This window comes from Oryzias latipes, chromosome 19 (assembly GCF_002234675.1).
Source record: "Oryzias latipes chromosome 19, ASM223467v1".
NCBI classification, from domain to species: Eukaryota; Metazoa; Chordata; class Actinopteri; order Beloniformes; family Adrianichthyidae; genus Oryzias; species Oryzias latipes.
Window position 1 is genome coordinate 6,037,063 of NC_019877.2, and position 21,655 is coordinate 6,058,717.

Here is a 21,655-nt window from a genome sequence, read left to right on the forward strand (position 1 = left end):
CTATCAAAAGTGACTCCAGTTGAACTTCAACCAATCAAGGACTCTGATTTGGTACTTAGGAAAAACACAAAAGTTTCAAAACACAGAAGTACCGACCATTTGAAAATTGATCATGGAGGAGAAATGAATAATGATTAATGATTGTGGTTTGTGCCCGGCTGGAATTACACGACACCAAGTCTTTCATCTATTGGAAACAACTGTGAGAGAGGAAGCCCAAAGCAAGATTTGCGAGATTTGCACCGCTTCGACAATAGCCTCATCTTACAAGCCGGTACATGCACTATTATTGACAGTAAACACCATATGCTAAAAGTGTGTTAAAAAATATCCATTTACCATGTTCTTGAACACATATCACCTGCCTGGTGTATGCATAGTATGAAACTTTGTTTTCTCCAGTACCCATAGATCTAAAGCAGACACCGTCTGATTCAGCTGAGCGGAGATACGGCTGTGGTTTCTGCCTTACGTCTGAATTACACGGGTCCATCTGCAACGCGTCACTGTTGCATTGCCACAAAAAAATCGAACATTCATTAATCAATCAGAATGTTTACATCATGTCATAAACCACTTGGAGAGCATGTAGGGCGAAAAGATCCATCCACATTTTTTCTATAGTCATCCTGCAGGCGACGAAGGTGACCACGTGAGCCTCAAGGGAACTCAAAGACACACTTTAAGATGCAGTCCCCTTCTGTCCACAACTTTCTATGGGTCAGGCAAACCCAAAAACGTGCAGGACTCATATGGGTCAACCCCCGTGCCTGTGCATGTAACTAAGGCATTGGACAGTGAATGTACCGAGAGTATCAGAGCGCGAACACCAACAGTCTTTGCAGGTCTGGTTGACATCGACGACTACTTCCACGAAAATCTGACAGTGACAGCAGTTTAATGGACCGGTTCCATGTCGGAAAGGAATTTTTTTTTTGCATGAAAGGTTGTTAAATGCAGCTGCAAAGACAAGGCCATTGCCACCTGACTTTTTTTAGTTCTCCTCGGGTTTGTGCCGGTGTTTCATGAAGGGCAGCTGACAGTCAGTGATCTGTTTCTGTGGAGCGTGAAGAGACCAGGGAGAACTAGACGGTGATGGATGATGCCAAAATGCTTTCTGCTATTGATCCAGAAAATGGACCACATCGGGGGCTATTGGGAGAAACCCCTTTTAAAAACATGTCATTTTGGCCCTTCAGGATTACTGAAAATGTTTACCTGTGTGTCCGAGGTTTTATTAGTGAGCATGAGCGTGCACTGATTGATTTATGAGAGCGTGTCTGCAAAAAACAATCCAAAAATAAAAAGACACACCTGTGGCCTCCTTTTGGACCAGTGTCTACAGTCAGCATGCTAAAGTATCTGTGAGACTCGGCGCCACATTGATTTCCACTCAAGTCCACAGATTTTTCTCCGGTCAAAAGAAACCAGCTAACAGTCACTACATTTTGTCCTTTGGGTGCAGCGAGAAACGGTCTAATTGGAATACAGTCCCACGTCAAATGACTTTGAAGTAAGTTGAGAGCATTGATCTGCTCGGCCTCTTATTGACCCTGATGGAAGTACAGCTCTGAGTGCATGTTCATATTTTCAGAGAGAGTGCTGGGAAAGTGAGGAGAGCTTTTCTTCTTTGCAGAAAGGTAATTTAGCGACTGCATGGTGTCACATGACCAGTCGGTGGTTGACAGTGACGACTTTCAGACTGGGAGAAACTAACTCTGATGACTCCGTCATTATTAGGGGTATCAATACTGGAGATGATGGAAAGATGATGGAGCAGAATAATCGCTTCATTGTTGTGTCGTGATTGGAGAACAGGGGAGAAATCTAGGTATTCGGCATCACAAGGCTACAAGGAGACATAGAAGCTCGCTTTCCGAAACGGTCAGCAGTCATCCAGTAAAATGTAGCTGGTCATTTATGGATCTGTAAACCAAAGTAACAATACACAGTGGAGGAGATGTGGCCAGTTGGTGTAAAGTCACCGTAAAAAAGGTTCCATTCTAGTGAAGGTGAAAGTTGGGCCAAATCTGAATTCCTCCCCTACCCTCCGACTTTCTCCTATCCCTACATTTATCCCTCCAAGCAGAGAGATATGGAAAAAAAAACTGTCTTTAAATTACTACCGCTTGGTGATGTCATCAACACTCACTGGTCATCTACATTAGTGCGTGGCTGCCAGCGTTTGGAAAATACATAAAATCGGTTTTATAACTTTAAAAACTCACCCAAAAACAAAAATGTAATATTTTACATTTGAATGTAATCTTTACTTTAGAGCACACCCACATGAAGAAATATGTTTCTACTCTAATTCACAAGCGCTACATGGATCACCCTACCGGCGGAGGGATAGCAAGCCCCAAGTTGCTGCAGCTCCTTAAAAAAAAAAAAACCTTTTGGACACCGCTAAAGCTCCAAATGCCCTACAATTGAAGCAGAAGGGAGAAGTCATGGGGTAGGGAAGCAATCAACCATGGTTTGGGTAAAAAACAAACATTTGCAAATAAATTCTGATATGTACAGTAGGAATACACATGGATTTGCCAACTCATTCCTGGAGCCATATCCTGTCTATCTGAAAAGTGGGGTTTGTTTGCCTGATTCTGTGCTGATGTTGATGTCAACTGTTGAGGTTGGTCTGCAGAGATAATCCAAGGCATTCCTCTTGGGTTTGGTTTTCCAACACAATTCTCTCACTATTAAACACCTCACCTTTTGTGGTCTCACTGTTAAGCCAACGTTTGTGTGTAATTTGGCATGAGTTTTTTTTCTTACACATTGTGTCTGCGACCTGATTGGCTGTAGACCATCGTCAATCAATCTCCTCCATACCTCGTCTCCTGTACAGAATGTGTTCAGTTTGCCAGTCTTACATAAACCTTCGATTCAGAGCAGATCTTTGAATTGATTCTATCAAATTAGACTTATTTTGATTATTGAGAGTTTGAGATAGACTACTTTATGTATTTTTGTCTCTGGTTATTTTAAGAACTCCCGAGATAAACGAGGGAACATCATTTGTTGGAGACCCTGCACTGCCTGTATTTATTTAAAGCCATCCAGATTGTTTTCTTCATTTTCTCTATAAATAAGTGGGACAATTTTACCACCAAAGTAGGAGTTATTAGAACGCAGTGTAAAGGGTGGACTTAATGAAGGTGTGACATTTTCCCCAAATCCCTGTCCAATCCAACTGAGCATGGATGGTAGACAAAGTCATTAAAAACGGCTGGATTTGTCATCAGGATAGAACTTTGAGACGTACCTCTGGGACTATTTCTGAAGAAAGATTGTTGCAAAAGCAGCCCAACACATTAAATATCCTTTTTCTGAGCAGAAAACAGTCCTTTTAGAGTTACATTTGGGACTGGAAGTGCCTGGATGAGTAAATTTAAGGTTCAGTGTTTTGCAAAAAAAATGCATCCACGGCTATTTGAAAGTGTTTTTGCCATATTTCTTGCTAGATTTCACCAAGAAAAATTGCATAGATCTCTTCCTGAGGCTAGGATACCTCTGGAAGTGTGTAACCACAGGTGTTTTAAGCTTCATGTGAGTGACCCAGTTTGTAAATTCACTTTTCTGTTCAGCCTCAAAACGTGGCATTACCACAGATGGAGCTTTCAATCTGATGTCAGGAAATTCAAACACTCAACAAAATTGACTTTTTACCTATCTTTCCCCTTTTCTGCCGAGCGGCACGGCTTGTTTCTGTCACCAAACAAACGCGAGCTAACCCAACAGTGAGCAGCGCTTTGGTTATGAACGCTGGTTCGTTTTTGTTTCTTGTGCAGAAAGAGATATTGGAAATATTGGATTAAGGAGCATGGTGATGTCATCGACGGGTCGCGTCTTCAAGGATCATTAACAGTCAGACTTGCACACTCCCTCTGCATACAGTAGCAGCTGCTCTTCCTGCCACTTTGATAGCAGGAGAAGATCAATCAGGCTGATGTTTTCTATGGCGGCTTTTCACTACGCTGTACTGCAAAATGCAGCACAGTATCGGGGGGGTCAGGATTCCTTTATCAGCTCTGACAAAAACTCCTTTGTGTTTGCTGATCAATAGGTGAGAACAAGCAGGAAAGCTCATTTTCTTTGCGTGCTGTGCAGGAAACTGTGTCAGCAGAGAGCATCAGTAGTGAGGCGCCGCATCCTGATGTGAGAAGATGTGACTTATTGTTTTTAGCTCAGTTTAGGTCTTTTGTCACACTCTGTCTCCCCTCAGTGTGTCAGTCCTCCCTAATAAATTCAGTAAATCCATTACCCGAGAGAGAAACTAGTTAAATTATGGGCTTGCCTCGGCTCCAGGCTCAGAAGACAAAACCCTTAGATTTGTACATTTCTCCTCAGTTCAGATTATTCCAAAAAGGACAGTAAATCCAGCTTTTATTTTGTAGGAGGGTTCACTTACCAGTAATGCAGACTACGCCTCCATTACCCATGCCTATTATTCCACAGGCATGGAGAACAGGATATTATTCACACCATGTTCTAGTCAGCTATCTTTATGTCATGATGTCATGGAGGAACAATTCTTTCCAAAACGGGTGAGATCGTTTTGGGCATCTTTGTTGCTTTCTGGGACACTTTCACACTGAGCTGTTTGGTCCAAACAGTCAGCTTTGTTTTGGAAGTGATCAACGCTTGCCCAACTTCTGCAATTTGTTTTGGTCTATTTTTGTTTGTTGCCTTAAGCTGAATTAGAAAAATTGACTACAGAGTAAATCCAAAGAGAACCAAATTGTAAATAGGTGTCAAAATTTTAGGAAGATTGTTGCTTAAGTTGAGCTTTCTTTGGTCGTGTTAAGTCACCAAAAGATGCAATCACATCCGGTTTAAGTTTGTAATTATCTTAACTGCTCCTATTTTAGATCACAGCTTTTGGTTTGGATCAAATTCTTTGAGGGTGTATTCAGACTAGACAAATCATTAGGTCCGGACCGAACCCTGAACCTCACATTTGGTCTGTATTCAGCATTTTTCAACCACATATTTCTGTACTGGATCAAAGCTTGTAAAACAAAACCACGTGACTAATGACGTCTTCACTCATTGGCCAGGGATTACAAGGGCGGGGCAAAGCAGCTAGAGGCTGAAACAATGGAAGTTGTGCTCTTTGCGGTCCTCGTCGGGATAGTTCACTGATTCAAACTTTGTATTTCGCTGGCCAATTTGAACATCTGCTTCAACGTCAGGTACAACACTTTTTACCAGCAACTTTGGTACAGCTGAGTGATGTTGCAAGGGGTTTGCTGAAGAGACGGTGAAAGCTATGCTGATGTTTATGACATACAGATTGTTGGGAAAACAGTGAGAAGCAATGTGTCCATCCATCCATCCATCCACCCAATTTATCCATCCATCCATCCATCCATCCATCCTCTGCTCATCCAGGACCGGGTCGCAGGGGCAGCAATCTAAGCAAAGATGCCCAGACTTCCCTGCAATGTGTGTCACATTAGAAGCTGTTTTATTGAGCCTGCATTCATCCTACCACACTCCAGTGAGTTAATGTGTCTCATTGCCGTTCCGTTACTGTGTTTATATCCCGTAATGCCCGGCGACGGTGGCTGTTTTGGTCCAGTTGTTCCGCTCCAAGCATAGAGCCTATTCTGATTGAAGAATCTCAGAGTGATCTGAAACCTAGTCAGATTGGAAATGAACCGAGAACACCTCCAAAGATTGGTCCAAAAGCAGTTCCTGGTCGTGGACCTTGGGTGTTTTCAGACTGAATTTTTTTTCCGGATTATCAAGGGAAGCAAACACTGGTTCACCTTAAGTAAACTAAATGTGTCCAGTCTGAATTAACCCAATGTTTCTTCTTTCAATGACACTGTTCAATTTGTAACTGCTTGATTTAGTTAAGTTATAGTTCGAGAGTGCAGAACGAGAGGACAAACCTAATTCCAAACCAATTCAGACTTATCTGGTGTAACGCCACCATTAACTCTTTAACACCGTAGATGTCACCAGCCACGGCTAAATAACACACTTTTTGACACACAGTAACTTTGACCGTTTGCAATCAGCTGATTCTGACGCGGAGAGAAGCTGCTTTTCATATCAGCTTTGCGCAGATATGAACATTATTAACGTAAGGCTGCTTTTCTGTACATGAGAATACGCTGGAATTACATTAATGGCGTAAAAGGTGTGTCTTTAAAAGATAAAATCCCCTTGCAGGTTTGACCTTGCTTAACCTTCAACATTTTTTTATCTTTAAAATAAAATCAACTAAAGATGATGCATTTTGGTCTGTGCCATTTGAATACTTTGATTTACATTTGCTGTGATCGCTTTATGGCTGCAGTCAGTTGGGGATCCACTTTGAAGTAGACCACCTATAGAGCTGGGATAAATTTAAAAACAGTGTGCCTGGAAAGGAAGACTGCTTCTGTCAATTGACAGCAGCGGGACAGCGGTGTAAGCGACACAGGTTTGTGTTCGAGCATATAGTTTCTGCAAAAGCCTTTCAAAAGTTTACCCAGAGAGATGCCTTTGCGGTGTTTGACATGAAAGCTGCCGTACATTCCTAGTTAAGTGTCATCTGCGCTTACAAGTCACTCCAATGTCACCTGATTTTCCTACAAGCAGAAAGTGAATATCTGTTCTTTCATATATCTCTATTATCTCTCTATTTTCAAATGTCTTTTTTTTCTTAAAACTGCAATACCTTCTGATGGTCCTCTTTTAAAACCACATCTGATTCTTTAATTTTTGCATATAGATCAATGGCTATGATCCTCCCATATTCTGCTCCTAACTGGTTAGCTCAGTCACAGTGAAGCCGCTGGCGTGCAGATACCAGCAGTAGTGCGGTAGTCACTTACAGACATAAGAACACCAAAAATGAGGGTTCTTATTAGAAGCTGCACTGTCAGTGCAGACTCTCCTCCAGCCTCCAGCACATTTCTGCTTTTGCTTTTATTTAAAGCAGCAAAACGCTGACATGAACCGTTCCAGCAGGCACACTATAGAAAAATCTGGTAGAATTGATCGTAAAATTACAGTTTACACCAGAAATCTTGTTATAAGAGATAAGAATTTCATGTTCCAGCAGTTCTAAGTGCATGAAGTAAAAGCAAATATGAGGTGGAAGGTCCAATGCAGGACTCTTAAAGTCCCACAACGACCATCTATTGATCTTTTAATTTTAGTTTTTAGCCAAAATCAAAAAAATCTGAATAGTTTTAGCTCATTGGAAAAAATGTGGAGTGACCCCTTCCCTTCACCTTTACAAAGAGCTCTCTTTTTACAGCCCCCTACACTCCAAACCTAACATTACTGGTGCAACAGAAATGGCGAACAAACATCTACTCTTCTACTAGTGGATGCATCAGAATGGGACAGAACAGGGGGCTTAGGGCCCGCTCAGCGCTTTTTCTGCATCACAAAAATGCTCTTTTTCAATTGTATTTTTTTCGTCTGCTCCTGATTCACAACAATTTGAATAAAGAAATGCTTAGAAACAAAATTCTAAGCTTAATTTCTTAATAGATATCATCCAGCATCAGAATAATAACACTTGAACATGTTAAAAACACAGTTTTCATCAAAGTGGGTCTTTAAATAGGACAAAAACTAAAACTAATATAACTTGAGAAAGAAAAAAAGATTAAATCTGAAGAAAACTAAAAAATTATGAAATCTGGTGAGTAAAAAAATGGTAAATAAACAAGCGGCTACCGTCAGAAATGTACGGAACCCGTGTCCTGACATTAAGATATAAAAATATATCTTGTTCCCACAGATTAATATCTTGTTCCCACAGGTTATTATGTCGTTCGCACGACATACTATTCCGTTCCCACAAGATACTATTGCGTTCCCTCAAAATACTATTCCGTTCCCTCGAAATGATTAACTCGTGCGAACGCAATAATTATGTCATTCGAACGCAATAATTAATCCATTCAAACGCAGTAATTATTCATGTCATAAGTCATACACCGGGATATGCTCTCTGTACGCCGGCAAAACTAAGCCGCTTTCAGCGGTAACTTCCGTGTCTCTGTGACCCATATTCGTTCAAAAAAGGAATATGAAAAACAAAAATGATCACTTTATTACTGTCTCAATGAATATAAGAAAAATATCAAAAGATTTATGATAACTAGGCTGCTTTGTCATACGATAGCTCCTGCTAGGCTACTACTAGCTCCGCCGCAGAGCTCTCTGATGAATGCCGGCATTTGGGCAACTGGCTGGTCTGTTGTCAGACAGCTGATATGGTAGTTTAGGGTCGAACAGGAATAATAATATTCAGGACTTGTCTTTTATTAACTTTAGCAGTCAGTTGCTTTACATTCGAAGGCTATAAGGATACATGCTAACTGACTAGCCGATCATTGATCCTGTTATTAATTTACGTCATAGATTTACAGCAGATACCTTCACATTTCTGTCTGTGTGTGTCTCATTACATTGCATTGAAGACACGGAGGATGTTTAGAGAACAGATTCATTTATTTTAAAAAGCACAGAAGCATCCATCGTATTCACGTTCACATCATCTGGTACGCCCTCCGGTCATCTTGGTGCAAAAGCCGCTTCCTGCCGCTACTTCCGTGTCTCTGTGAGCATTCAATAGGGGTAAAAATAAAAGCAAGAATGGCCGATCTGTTATTGTCTCGATGAAAATCTGAAAAATATCATATTAAGCTGGCTGCTTCGCCTAAAGCACTTACCTTTAGTTCGTAGCATAACAACAATAGCAGTACATCAAGTTTCCCAGCATGCTTTGCAGCAAATCATTGGCCAATCACCGTGTCCCTGTGACCAAGGTTAAACAACAAGACCAATGATTGGCCGCTGTGCATGCTGGGAAACGTGACGTAATGCTATTGTTGTTATGCTACGATCTAAAGGTAAGTGCTTTAGGCGAAGCAGCCAGCTTAATATGATATTTTTCAGATTTTCATCGAGACAATAACAGATCGGCCATTCTTGCTTTTATTTTTACCCCTATTGAATGCTCACAGAGACACGGAAGTAGCGGCAGGAAGCGGCTTTTGCAGCAAGATGACGAGGGCGTACCTACCAGATGTGAATGAACGTGAATACGATGGATGCTTTTGTGCTTTTTAAAATAAATAAATCTGTTCTCTAAACATCCTCCGTGTCTTCAATGCAATGTAATGAGACACACACATACAGAAATGTGAAGGTATCTGCTGTAAATCTATGACGTACATTAATAACAGGATATGATCGGCTAGTCAGTTAGCATGTAGCCTAATAGCCTTCTAATGTAAAGCGACTGACTGCTAAAGTTAATAAAAGACAAGTCCTGAATATTATTATTCCTATTCGACCCTAAACTACAATATCAGCTGTCTGTCTGTCAACCGACCAGCCAGTTGCCCAAATGCAGGCATACATAAAAGAGCTCTGCGGCGGAGCTAGTAGTAGCCTAGCAGGAGCTATCGTATGACAAAGCAGCCTAGTTATCATAAATCTTTTGATATTTTTCTTATATTCATTGAGACAGTAATAAAGTGATCATTTTTGTTTTTCATGCTCCTTTTTTGAACAAATTTGGGTCACAGAGACACGGAAGTTACCGCTGAAAGCGGTTTTTGCCGGCGTACAGAGAGCATATCTGCGTGAATGACTTATGACGTGAATAATTATTGCGTTCGAACGGATTAATTATTGCGTTCGAACGACATAATTATTGCGTTCGCACGAGTTAATCATTTCGAGGGAACGGGATAGTATTTCGAGGGAACGCAATAGTATCTTGTGGGAACGGAATAGTATTTCGTGCGAACGAGATAATAATCTGTGGGAACAAGATATATTTTTATATCTTAATGTCAGGACACGGGCTCAGTAGAAATGAAAGTTTGTGAAGGACCTAAATGTAAGGAAGCAAGACTGAAACGAAATGTATTGAACAAATGTTAAAGCAAAAAAAAAGTCAAAGCAGGAAAAGACAAGATCTGGGAATAATTGAAAACATGTAACTTAGAGGATTTTCTAACGAAAATCAAAAGAGGCGGTTGACTAGAAGGTGCTGTGACTGACGAGAAACATGGAGAAAAACTAAACAAAAAGTCTGACTTTAGATAAAATAAGTAAAACAAAAAAGGCTAAATTCTTAAAATAAAAACTTGGGTGAACTAAATAATTTTAATAATTAGAGCAGAGCCAATTCACACCATGAAGTCTAAAAAAGAAGCATTTTTTTTATGGAAATTGATTTAAATCATGAACAATTATTCACCAAAATACTGTACACAAAAAATAAATTTTAACCTAACGACAAGAAAAGTTTAAAAGACTTGTAAATAAAAATGGTCAATTTTCAATGAAATAGCATAAAATTTGGGAATATATTTTTTAATTAATTTAAAAGACTGATTTTAGTTTTTTTTTCTAAAAAAAAAATCTGACTAGTTGCAGTAAGGCTTTAGCTTCTCTTGGAGTAGAAAGGAGTTTTTCTTTCCCAAAATGCTGTGCTCATTTGGGGATTTTTCTCATCTCGTGCTCTTGCCTTCTGCTTGCAGGAGCTGCTCCCTCTCGCTCAGTCCAGCTCTGCAGCGGAAAGAGGCCAGCCACTTCAGGACGCCGCCAATTTCCAGAGGGAAACACAAAGTACCCACAAATCTCGTGGAGGCATCCAGAGGGAGCGGCCACGTCTACAAACACTTGCAGGAGGATGAATCGACAGACGTGGAGTCCGTCAGAAGGTATTTTTGTGATCCTCTGATAGGATTTTCCTCTAGAAACGAGCTCTTTCAGGCTAACTAGGGTTAATTTTCAGTGGCAAAGGGAAGATTCTGAGATTAATGAGTTTCTGCCAAAAATAGTAAAGACTTTAAATCCGACGACTTATTAAAGGAGAAGCCTGAAATCTATGATGCTCTTTGTACAATCATGGAGGAAAAAAAGATTTTTTTTAGCTCCACTGTGAACAAACATAACTAATAAGTGATAAAACAGTAATTTTAAAGTTGGAACAACAGATTCAATGCTTCAACCATGCTAAAGCCTTAAAGCCTCACAACAAACAACCCCTGGAGAAGTCCTTTTATCCATTCATTTCTGAGTATTCCTCTAAAAACCTGCTCTCTGTACATCAGCCCCTCCAAATCCACAAAAAACGCACACACACTCACCTTCTCTGTGGAGCTAGTAGAGATCGGATAAACACTTTCCATTTATATGCACAGTATGCAAAAGTTTGGATGCTGTTTTTTTTTTGGGTGAAACGCAGACACGCTGACAAGGCCAACTCTAGGTTGATGTCATGAAATGGGCGGCAACCACGAGGAGGTAAAGGTGGTGTCTCAGAACGTTAGTTGGAAAATTAGTTGCAAAAAGAATTCATATTTCCTTTTTAATAAATCGTTTTTTAGTGCTCCAAATATAGTATATGACTATATATGTGGATATACTCTGAAAGGCTTAGGAATAGCATGATGTAGGCCCTTTAAGCTTCTGTACTGTACAATGTATGTTCAAGCACCCAGTTCCAATAAACCATGCCAAACTTTAACCAGTCAGGGATACAGATTTGGTAGTGATGAATGGATGGTGTCCTTTTCTATTTGCTGAAGTGTAAACTTTTTGGAAATTAAACATAGAGGAGAAATTATAATATTGGGGTTAGTGCCCGGCCAAAACCTTACAACACCAAGTCTTATATATAAGATAGAGTTTGAAAAAAAATCCTGTAGAAAGATCCGTGAATGTGCACCATTTTTACATTTCACACCAAGTCTTCCAACTGTAGGTGGTGGTCATGCGCTGGCAAAAAGTTGATAAAGAAAAAAAAGAAGCTCTTCGCTGCCTGTCCACCATAGAATCAACTATTTGCTCTTAAGGATTCTATAAATCCATCTAAATGTGTTTTTTATCAAACATGATCTGCCGCATTAACATGCCAAACACTGGTTAAAAAGGAGTTAGACAATTTGGTTTAGTTTTACCTTAAAAACACCTCAAACCTAACTTTTAGGGGCGACAGTGGCTCAGGTGGTTGAGCGGGTCATCCAATGATCGAAGGGTTGGCGGTTCGATTCCCCGCTCCCACCAGCCAAAATGTCGTTGTGTCCTTGGGCAAGACACTTCACCCTCCTTGCCTCCAGTGTGGCTCCACTGGTGTGTGAATGTGCATGAATGATCCCGGTGATGGTCAGAGGAGCCGTAGGCGCAAACTGGCAGCCACGCCTCTGTCAGTCTGCCCCAGGGCAGCTGTGGCTACAACCGTAGCTTACCATCACCAAGTATGAATGAGGAGTGAATGAATAATTGACACAATGTAAGCACTTTGAGTGTCTGGAAAAGCGCAGATAAATCTAATCCATTATTTTCTGTGATTTTATGAACTGTTTAAAGCTCAGCTGCTGGTTCAGAACCCTGGACAGCACAGAATCTCAATTGCAGATCCCTTCATGATCACCATCAAGTCTTCGGAGGAATTCCTTAAGACAGATTTGAGTTTTGTGCGAATTGCTTCAATGGGGCCTTGGTCATTTTTTTAGGGTGTCCGAATATACAATTAAAAAATTCAGAGTCCTGGAAATTTCCCAGAAGTCTCTGCCACAAATTAGTGTGCATTGATGCTCACAAGATTGGTGAATATAGACCACAATGCATTGCGTTTGAACATTTGTCATTTAAAAAAATATACATCTTTTATAAATCCTCCAACTTTTCCTCATCACAACTCAGTGTGTTCACAAATAGTCTTTGTAAAATATTATTATCATGTAAAATACACATTGTCAGGTTAAGTATATAAAAGAAACCTAGTAAAAAAAAAAGCCTTCATGTATCACGGTATACAAGTATAAAAAACGACTTCATTTAGCATAAAAAATCCTTCAGTTGATAGCGTCAAGCCATTCACTCCCCCGCCTCTTCCTCTTTCAGAAAGTCACACTAATAAGTTACACTAATAATCCCAGTGACGTGCGGTGAGGTTAATGGCTGGTGAGGCACTGACGTCATCAGTCAGATTTACAAACATATGAACCATACTGAGTAACTTATTCACCATTTGATTGACAACAGTTAACATTTTGTTTTAAATATCATTTCAACGTGTTTTTTTTTCATATACAAACTGCAGCATAGAAAAAAGCACAAACGTTATTATTGTCTTACCTTTACTTGTAAATAAAGTCCATACGCCGCTCCTTCTGAAGAAAATGACTTGCTGCTTGCTATCACTTATTCTAGTATTTTTTAGCGTCATAATCTCAGGGCTCACCGGCGCCCCCTAACATGAGGCACGAGAATGTCTGGCCTCACCCAGCGGCTTTTTCGCCGGTGTTTAGCGCTCAGCACAAGAAACACGTCCCTCACATACAGTTATTTATAAAAACAAACACTGAACATCATATACATCTGCTAAATTATGTAAACTCAGCTCATATGGTACAAGTGATTGGACATAGAGAGAGACAGCAGTACCGTCTGACTGCATAGGTATTGCGCAATCCAAGGTCGTCACTTAGTATCTGAACGGCAAATGCGGAAATTCAGCGAATTTGAAAAGAAAAACCACCCAAAAATGGTACATTTAAATGGAAAATGACTGCAAAGCACAAATTACTGATTAAATATAATAATTGAATTTATTTTTTCTCTTTTCTTCCCATACTGACAGGTGAGGCTGTGCCTCACCTGCCTCTCCTGACTGCATGTCACTGAATAAACCGAAGATGACAGCATCTTTTTTTATTTAAAAAAGAAAATTGAAAACAGATGAGAGCGTAAGGCCTCCTGTGTTGGACAGATTTTACTGTTACAATAGAGGATTATGAATCTTCTGAAACCGAGGTGTTTACTTGTATAAAAATTTGAGGTTAAACTTTATTTATATTAAATATGTTTTGGATACTTTTTTTTTTTTTTTTTTTTGGGGGGGGGGGGGGGGGGGGAGGGGACCAGACGGAAGGGAACAACATCTTTACGTCTCCTGTTTAGCAAATGACTCTAATTTGCCATCAGTGTTTGCAATTTGAACGATGGCGGCGTCAACCCTCCCCTCCCATCAGCATCCTAACCCAGCGATCCCCCGGTTGGTAAAACACTCTGTGAGCTGCCAAACTTTTTACGTGACCCATTTCCATAATTTACACTTTTAAACAAAGCTCCATGGAGCTCAGCAGATTTTATTTATTTATTTATTTATTTTTCCGGCTGATGCAGGGAGAGTTCCTCCTGGAGTGATTTCTCTATTAACACAAATGTGCACACAATTACACCAAAATAACAAACAAACAGATAAAGACACTAATTAGGGCTCTTTTTCTCAAAATCACAAAGGACAAAATCGCTGAAGGCAATTAAATGTTGCCGCATTATTCTAGCGTTCAAGAGAACAGAGGAGATGAGGGTCGGGATTCAACAACGCAGTTAAACAGTTCAGCTCACATCCCAGAATTCCCCGTCAGATCCGTCACTCAAACATGACTCGCCAGCCTTTAAGAGTCTGAAATGACCTATTTCTTGACTTACAAGACACACAACAGCAAGCTTACATCCATCTCCCTCTCCTCCTCCAGCCCCCACATCACCCGTGTTGCCATGGATACAGCCTCTCATCTCTGGAAATGAGAAATGCGAGGTGTAAAGGAGAGTGAGAGAACAAGCAAGGGGAAAGTGAGGACAGATGGAGGACTGGGCAGAGATGATGAGTGCGGAAAAGAAGTAAAGATGGAGGGACAGAGTGCTGAAGAGTGTTTACAAAAAAAGAGGGGAGGGGGGTAAAAATAAATAGGAGAACTCTGTTCTTTGTTTCCTGCTAAGTGACAACAAACCTTTCCAGTCAGTTTTATTACCACAAAACTGTTATCCATCACAGACAAGGGCAGAACTGTAGTCAGATTTGCCCTTGGAGGTATTTTTAGATATTTTTCGGTCGGCTGGATTTACCTCCAGCTTCTATGCGTCCATCTAACACCATGAGAGGAACGTGATTCAATTATTTAGACTTGCCCGTGCAACAAAAAGCCTCTGAAGGATGGTGGTCTTCTGAGGCTGTGTGCCAGATTAGTAGTATTCATGTTTGTGCACAAATGTTTTCCAAACTGCAAACTTATTCAGTTGAATGTTGTTTTTAAAAAAAACTCCTTTGTGATGCCTTTGAAGGACATCAAAAAAACTCTCAGACATGCATTGATTATTATACTCATCTAGCTCGTCCTTCTATCTGCACAGAAAGAAAGTAAAAAACATTTTTGCTAGACTCCTGATAGCCTTGATTTCCCAATAAATTGTCTGCAACAACATTGCTTTTAAAAAACTATTTTCCAAAAGTCAATTTTTTAGGTAAATGCCATCTGACAACGCCACTATGTACATTTTGTGCATTTTCCACGCATCAATGTCATGGCAAGCTAGCCGAGACAAACCCAGACGCTGGAACCCGGAAGGAAAACACAGGTGGGTTATGAGGTAAGTAATAAAGTTTGTTTTTGTCCGGTGAGGCGTGGAGTTGTGGCGAAGCGGGAGGCTGGATAATGGCTCGTAGCAAAACTGGAGGTTCAGCAGTGGGTCGTGGCGTGACTGGAGGTTCAGCAGTGGGTCGTGGCATGACTGGAGGTTCAGCAGTGGCTCGTTGCGTGTCTGGAGGTTCAGCAGTGGCTCGTGGCGTGTCTGGAGGTTCAGCAGTGGCTCGTGGCGTGACTGGATGGATCCGTGAGGAACTGCTATTCAGGAAGGCTGGAGACTCAGGTGACCATTCGTGGTAATGACGTCCTAAGAACGAGGCATAGAACAGAATTAAACGAGAGCAAAGATACATGGACTAAGTAAACTTGGAGACCTTTAAGAGGCAACGAACTAGCGATGAATACTGGTTCAGGATCTCCTTAAGAAGGTCTGGAGGCTTGATGAGTTGAGTGGACACAGCTGAGTCGAATCAGGAACCAAGCAGAGAGGGGAAGGGAAGGAGAACTGCCAGAGGCACCATGACAGTACCCCCCCCCCCCCCTCAACGACCCCCACAGGCCTCGACGTCTCAGAAGAAAGGTTCTGATTATAGGTGGAAGTTTTCACGTGAGGTGACGGAACCGAAAGCGGAGTTGTTGCCGGAAGATGGAATGGATGCGGCGGCTGTAGGATTAGAGTATTGTCCGGTTAGTTTGAGGAGGGTTTGTGGCATACCGTCGATGCAACAAAACAGGTCTTGTTGAGCAGAAGCCATTTGGGTCAAAGCCTCAGCTTGGCGTCCCAGCATGATTCCTTGTCGGGTGACTGCGAGACAAAGGCCTTCCGGGTCAGCTGGGTCTGGAGTTTGGCCAGTTCGTTCTTTCATGGCAAGCTAGCCGAGACAGACCCAGACGCTGGAACCCGGAAGGAAAACACAGGTGGTTTATGAGGTAAGTAATAAAGTTTGTTTTTGTCCGGTGAGGCGTGGAGTTGTGGCGAAGCGGGAAGCTGGATAATGGCTCATAGCGAGACTGGAGGTTGAGCAGTGGCTCGTGGCGTGACTGGATGTATCCGTGAGAAACTGCTATTCAGATTCGGCCGACGGGTCTTTATATGAATTCGGTTTCAAACTGTTCAAAAATTTTGGTCGGTTGAGATTTACGCAGTTTATGTGTATGTTAATGTAGTTCTAAGCAATTACTACGTAAATCTTATGCGGTAGTGTGGGATTTTTGCGAGATGCTTACGTAAATTTGTGTCTGTCCACTTTCGTTCCACATATGTCTAATGGACTTTTCACGCATGCACCACCCATGTAAAAGTTTTATATCGCGTATACGGGCCACCTATCACATTGGAATGACGTAATTGACGCACAAATCACTAATGAATTGCATATAAACAGCGCAGTAATCATGCACGGTTCATGTTCTACTTTGATTTATGTGTTCTTTGTGTGGTTTATTCATACTTCTTTCGTGGTTTTAATGATGTTCATTCGTGATACATCTGTGAAAATTCCATGTAAAGACCACAACTTTTCTTACTTTTTCCGTTTATATTCACATATGACCACATATGACCGATGTGCAAAATGTACGTAGTAGCTTTGTGACATGGCCTTAATATCAGCGCATTTTGCATGTAGGGTTATTCTTTTCTCCAGCTCTGTACAGACACTTGAACCTAATTTGATCCTTGTAGTTAGGCATGCCCAAAGTCTGGCGCAAACATGGCCCTCTTTGCAAAAAGTGTGAACATTTTGGATGTTTCCAGATGGTTTAAGACACCAGATTTTGAATATATGACAGCAGTGGTATAGTAATCAGAAATATATGTCAGTTAGTTACTGTAACAGGTCTTTATGTAAAATTCTCACAAATGTATCACACAATAACTACATTAAAACCACGGAAGACGTACAAATAAACCCCGCAAAGAACATGTAAATCAACATAAAAGTCAAATCTATCCCAAAGTCTGTGCGTTACCTACATAGAGTTAACATGATATGTGCGCCATATACGCAATATAGACGTTATACGTTGGTGGTACATGCATGAAAAGTCTGTTCGACATACATGTGTCATGGAAAGGTCTGACTTAGTTCCAGCTGCGGTCTCTCCTGGAGGGCCTCCTCTTCCTGAGGTCTCCTGCAAGAGTCACAGGTGTTCTGCATCATGTGTATTATGTTCTCTCTATTTAAGCTGTGACCATTCTATGCTCTGTGTCGAAGGATCTTTGTGTCTATGCTCAAGTTCGGGTTGTGGTTTTGCTCTTGGCATTAAAAGCCTTCTACTTGAAATTGGGACCTGTGTCGATTATTTCTGCTCTTGGGTTTTCCCCCTTGGCCTCACCGTCACAACATGAACATATGTGAAACGGTCAATTTTATGTATGCATCTTGCACAGTTGCGTAAAATGTACGTAATAATTCACATAAATGCATGAAACTCACAACCGACCAAAAATTTTGAACAGCTCAAAATCAAATTCACACAAAGATCCGTCGGCTGAAACCCTGGACGGACATCTGTACACATCAACAAATGACAAACGCAAGAAACACAATTACATATATCACGCATGTGTCATACAAGTTTCATACGTGGAAAATGTGTGTTTGTGTTACACGGCCCAAAGGTTTAGTGTCATAGAATTCTGGCTGGCCATTAACCACTATTATTTTCTCCTTCTTTAGAAATTTTCAAATAGTTTGCACTTCTGTGAATTAAAAGCATCTATAAGTCACTAGAACTTTAAACTGGTTTGACTTTAAATGGCTATGCGTTTTTGAAACTAAAACCAAAAAAACAGTCTTGTGAAAATGCATAGCGACACGTGAATGCAATAGATGAACGTGGATGCCCAAAACACGTCTTTTTACAAAGACTTTTCATTGGAAGTGGCTGCTTGAACACGTATTGCCGAGGGTCATGTGAACACAAATTAAGACTTTTGTGCACTGGAAAATAACTTTTCTGCGCAGTTTAAATTAAAAAAACACAAACGTTTTTTTCCTCTGACAATGAAACATTTGAACATTAGGAACAAACTGATTCATCTTCTGAGAAAATAAAGATTCTGACATATTTACCCTTTAAGTAACAGAAGCTTGGAGAAAGTGAGCTGATCATGTACTGCTGAAAAGCTCAAATTTTTTGGTCATTCTAATAGAAATGGAAGAAGTAAAACACAGCAAACTTACAGGACTTGAACAAACCTGTGTGTTTGTATGTGAGAGGCCCAGGGTCAGGAGGTCGTGTGGTGTAAGGCTGTCTCCCTCAAACTGTTATTTTTGTTTCCTCTTGTGCATTCAGGTGCGACTCCGCCAGTGGAAGGGTGGAGATGCTTCTCAGCAGGACCTCCCTTTCTCACTTTACTGCCAGGAAAGGATGGACCGAGGTCCCCTGCACCCGCCTGGATAAGGACACAAGTTTCCTCCCTCCTTCCTTGCGCACCCGCTCTGTGCCCATCATCCCATCACTGCAGGCGTGTGACCCGGACGAAGGGCGCCAGAAGATGATTGACTGGAAACAAGCAGGGGTCCTCAAGTGGCCCCCTGCTGTGGCTGGAAAGCTGGGGCTTCCCATTAGCAGTTTTTGCTCTCAGCCGGAGACTGTTGTGTCGACGGCTGACACCGCTGGCGTTAACCCCCATGCGACCGCCAATGCTCCAATGGGACTGGAGAAGAACCTCAGCAGCATTCCAGCGCCCGTCGGCTCCGCCGAATCTACACAAGCAGAGCGAAAAAGCCTCTCCTACCCCAAGAAAGTGATCGGATCTCAAAGCGCGATCCCTCACTGCGCCCCAGAGGCTGAGACTGAGACGGGGGGAAGCGGTGTCCAAAATACAGTTCTGCACACAAGCAGTGGGAGCAGAGGTTTGAAGGCGGCAGGCCAAAGAGAAATCCAGGGACAGAGCCAAGGTCAGACACCCCCTTTGTATGGAGGCGCAAACTGCTTCCTGGCCAAAGGAGCCAGCTGCAGAGGAACTGGAAACCCTCCTGCAAGCTGATTGGATTAACTCTGTAAAGCTACAAAGACACCTTTTCCAAATGACTGTGCACCTTTGCTGGTGGCTCAGGATTGTTAGCAGGTGGGCCCATCTGTGTGGCCACATGGACCAAGAAAAAAAGACAAGAAAAAAACAACAGATGGAGATTGATTTTTGAAGGAAACTTAACAGATTGAACTGCCAGGAAAAAAAACTACAAATGAAAGAGAGAAAAAAAACTTGACACAAAAAGACATCAAACCACCCAGAAAAAAAAGAGACAAACAAACACACGTTGTGAATAAATGTGACTCAATAAGGAAAACAAAAGCGTCACTTGAGTGGGAGCTTGACTTGACAGTTTATTGAAAAAAATGCCACTATTTAAAAGGAGCTTCTACTTAGAAACCAAAATAGTGTGTCATCTCTATGTTGTTTCTCTATTGTAAAGAAATGAAATTATATATGTCATATAATATATGTCTCACAGACGTATATATATTTGACATAAAATTGTGACAAAATAAAGACTAAGATAACAGTGTTATGGAGGTCTTTGATCATTCCACTGTTTGTGTATTTATGTCGCAAAGTGTCCTATATTTTAAAAATGTGGATTATTTTATAAGCTACAACAGTTTTGAAGCAGATACAGTTTTTAAAGACCAACTCCGATACTCTTAAACCGTTTCAAAAGCATTCCCAGTGGTCCTTTGAGGGGCGCACTGGATTATAAGGTGCATCGTCAATAAATGGTCATACTAAGGCACATTGAGTGAGACCAAAAATTCAGAGAAAAGTTCATCAATCAGTCGGTCAGACTTTATTTAACTGCGTTCTTTAGAACCTTTTGGTAACACGCTACATGTTTGAAGCATTAGCCATGCAAGTGTATTCACAATACCAGCAGCTTCCAACTTTTTACTACACGTGAAAAAATAGACTGATACAGCTAAAACAAGCGTTAGCGAATTTAGTTCTGAAGGCCCCCTGATGCAAAATAAGTGTCAGACATTCATTTCCTTCAACCAATCAGATTTTGAGTTGGTGTCAGCAGGCCTTCTAGCAGGCTTAGGCAACGTCACAGTATTCAGACCTTCTGATTGGACAAAAGTTTCAGGAATGCCCCTTGTGCTATCTTAGATGACCCCACCCTTACATGGACGTGTTATTCCTACCATGACAAAGGTGGATAAAGGTGGAAAGATTTCATGTAATCCATGGACACCAGTGAAGATCACAAATCATTGAAGAAAAAAGATTCAGCGCTCTGTCTAGTGGGTCTAGATGACCCAACTCCCAATGGTAAAGTGCCTAGGATAGCACAAGGGATACAGGAAACATTTCCCACTTGCAGCCTTGCCCAGTTTAACACAGAGTGCACTTTTTGATCTGTGCTAAGCAACTGAACAGATTTGTGTGATTGGCGCTGATCATCCCCGTGTCTACTGCGTCTGTCGGCTCTCAGCACTGGCCTTGATGGGGCAGAAAAGGACTTATTGATGGAACTGAACCGCGATAATCTACATGACAGAGTGATCGAACTGTTTGAGGAAAGAGAGGGGGATGGATTTTGTCTTCAAATAATCAAAGTTTTTTGATGGGTGAAATGATAAATATCAAAATAATTCATTGTTTTTTGCTGGCTGTAGTTGCAAAACGAGATTTGTTTACTGTTTTGTTCATTCAGTTTATTTAAAGGCATTTATTATGGCCACAGGATTTTTAAATATGCAATACAAAGCTCGTTTCTGCATGGTAAAAAGGTTAATGAGGGGTGAAGTGATTCAGACGTAGCACTACTGAAGGCCCAGGTGTGTAAAGCACGGTCCGCCACTGGTATTTACAACAATACTCAACATAAAAAAACAGACATGCTCCGAATTATAAGACACACTATCATTTTTTGAAAAACATTGAACCCTTGTGCTGTCTTAGATGACCCCACCCTTACATTGACTTGTTCTCCCTACCATGACAAAGGTGGATAAAGGTCGGAAGATTTCATGTAATCCATGGACACCAGTGAAGATCACAAATCAATGAAGAAAAAAGGTTCAACGCACTGTCTAGTGGGTCTAGATGACCCAACTCCTAATGCTAAAGTGCCTAGGATGGCACAAGGGTTAAGTGTCCATGATAGTCCAGAAATTGCGGTATGCCATTTTTTGGCAAAAACAAACAAACATACAAAAAACAGTTTTTTTTCTAAGACATCGTTTCTCCAAAGCGTCAGTAGTTCATTAGAAATTCGCCTCCCAATTGT

General features: G+C 41.2%; 1 protein-coding gene across 3 annotated transcripts in view; it reads left to right on the forward strand.

Moving 5' to 3' along the window:
* LOC101163116 (pro-neuregulin-3, membrane-bound isoform) overlaps positions 1–19,666 on the forward strand; it is a 255,441-nt gene extending 235,775 nt beyond the window's left edge. For all 3 annotated transcript variants that reach the window (XM_011487979.3, XM_011487980.3, XM_020712193.2), the window contains 2 exons: positions 10,515–10,697; positions 18,714–19,666. In XM_011487979.3, the coding sequence (XP_011486281.1) occupies positions 10,515–10,697; positions 18,714–19,410 (880 nt within the window). In that variant the 3' untranslated portion in view covers positions 19,411–19,666. The remainder of the gene's footprint in view (positions 1–10,514; positions 10,698–18,713) is intronic.
* The last annotated feature ends 1,989 nt before the right edge of the window (positions 19,667–21,655 follow it).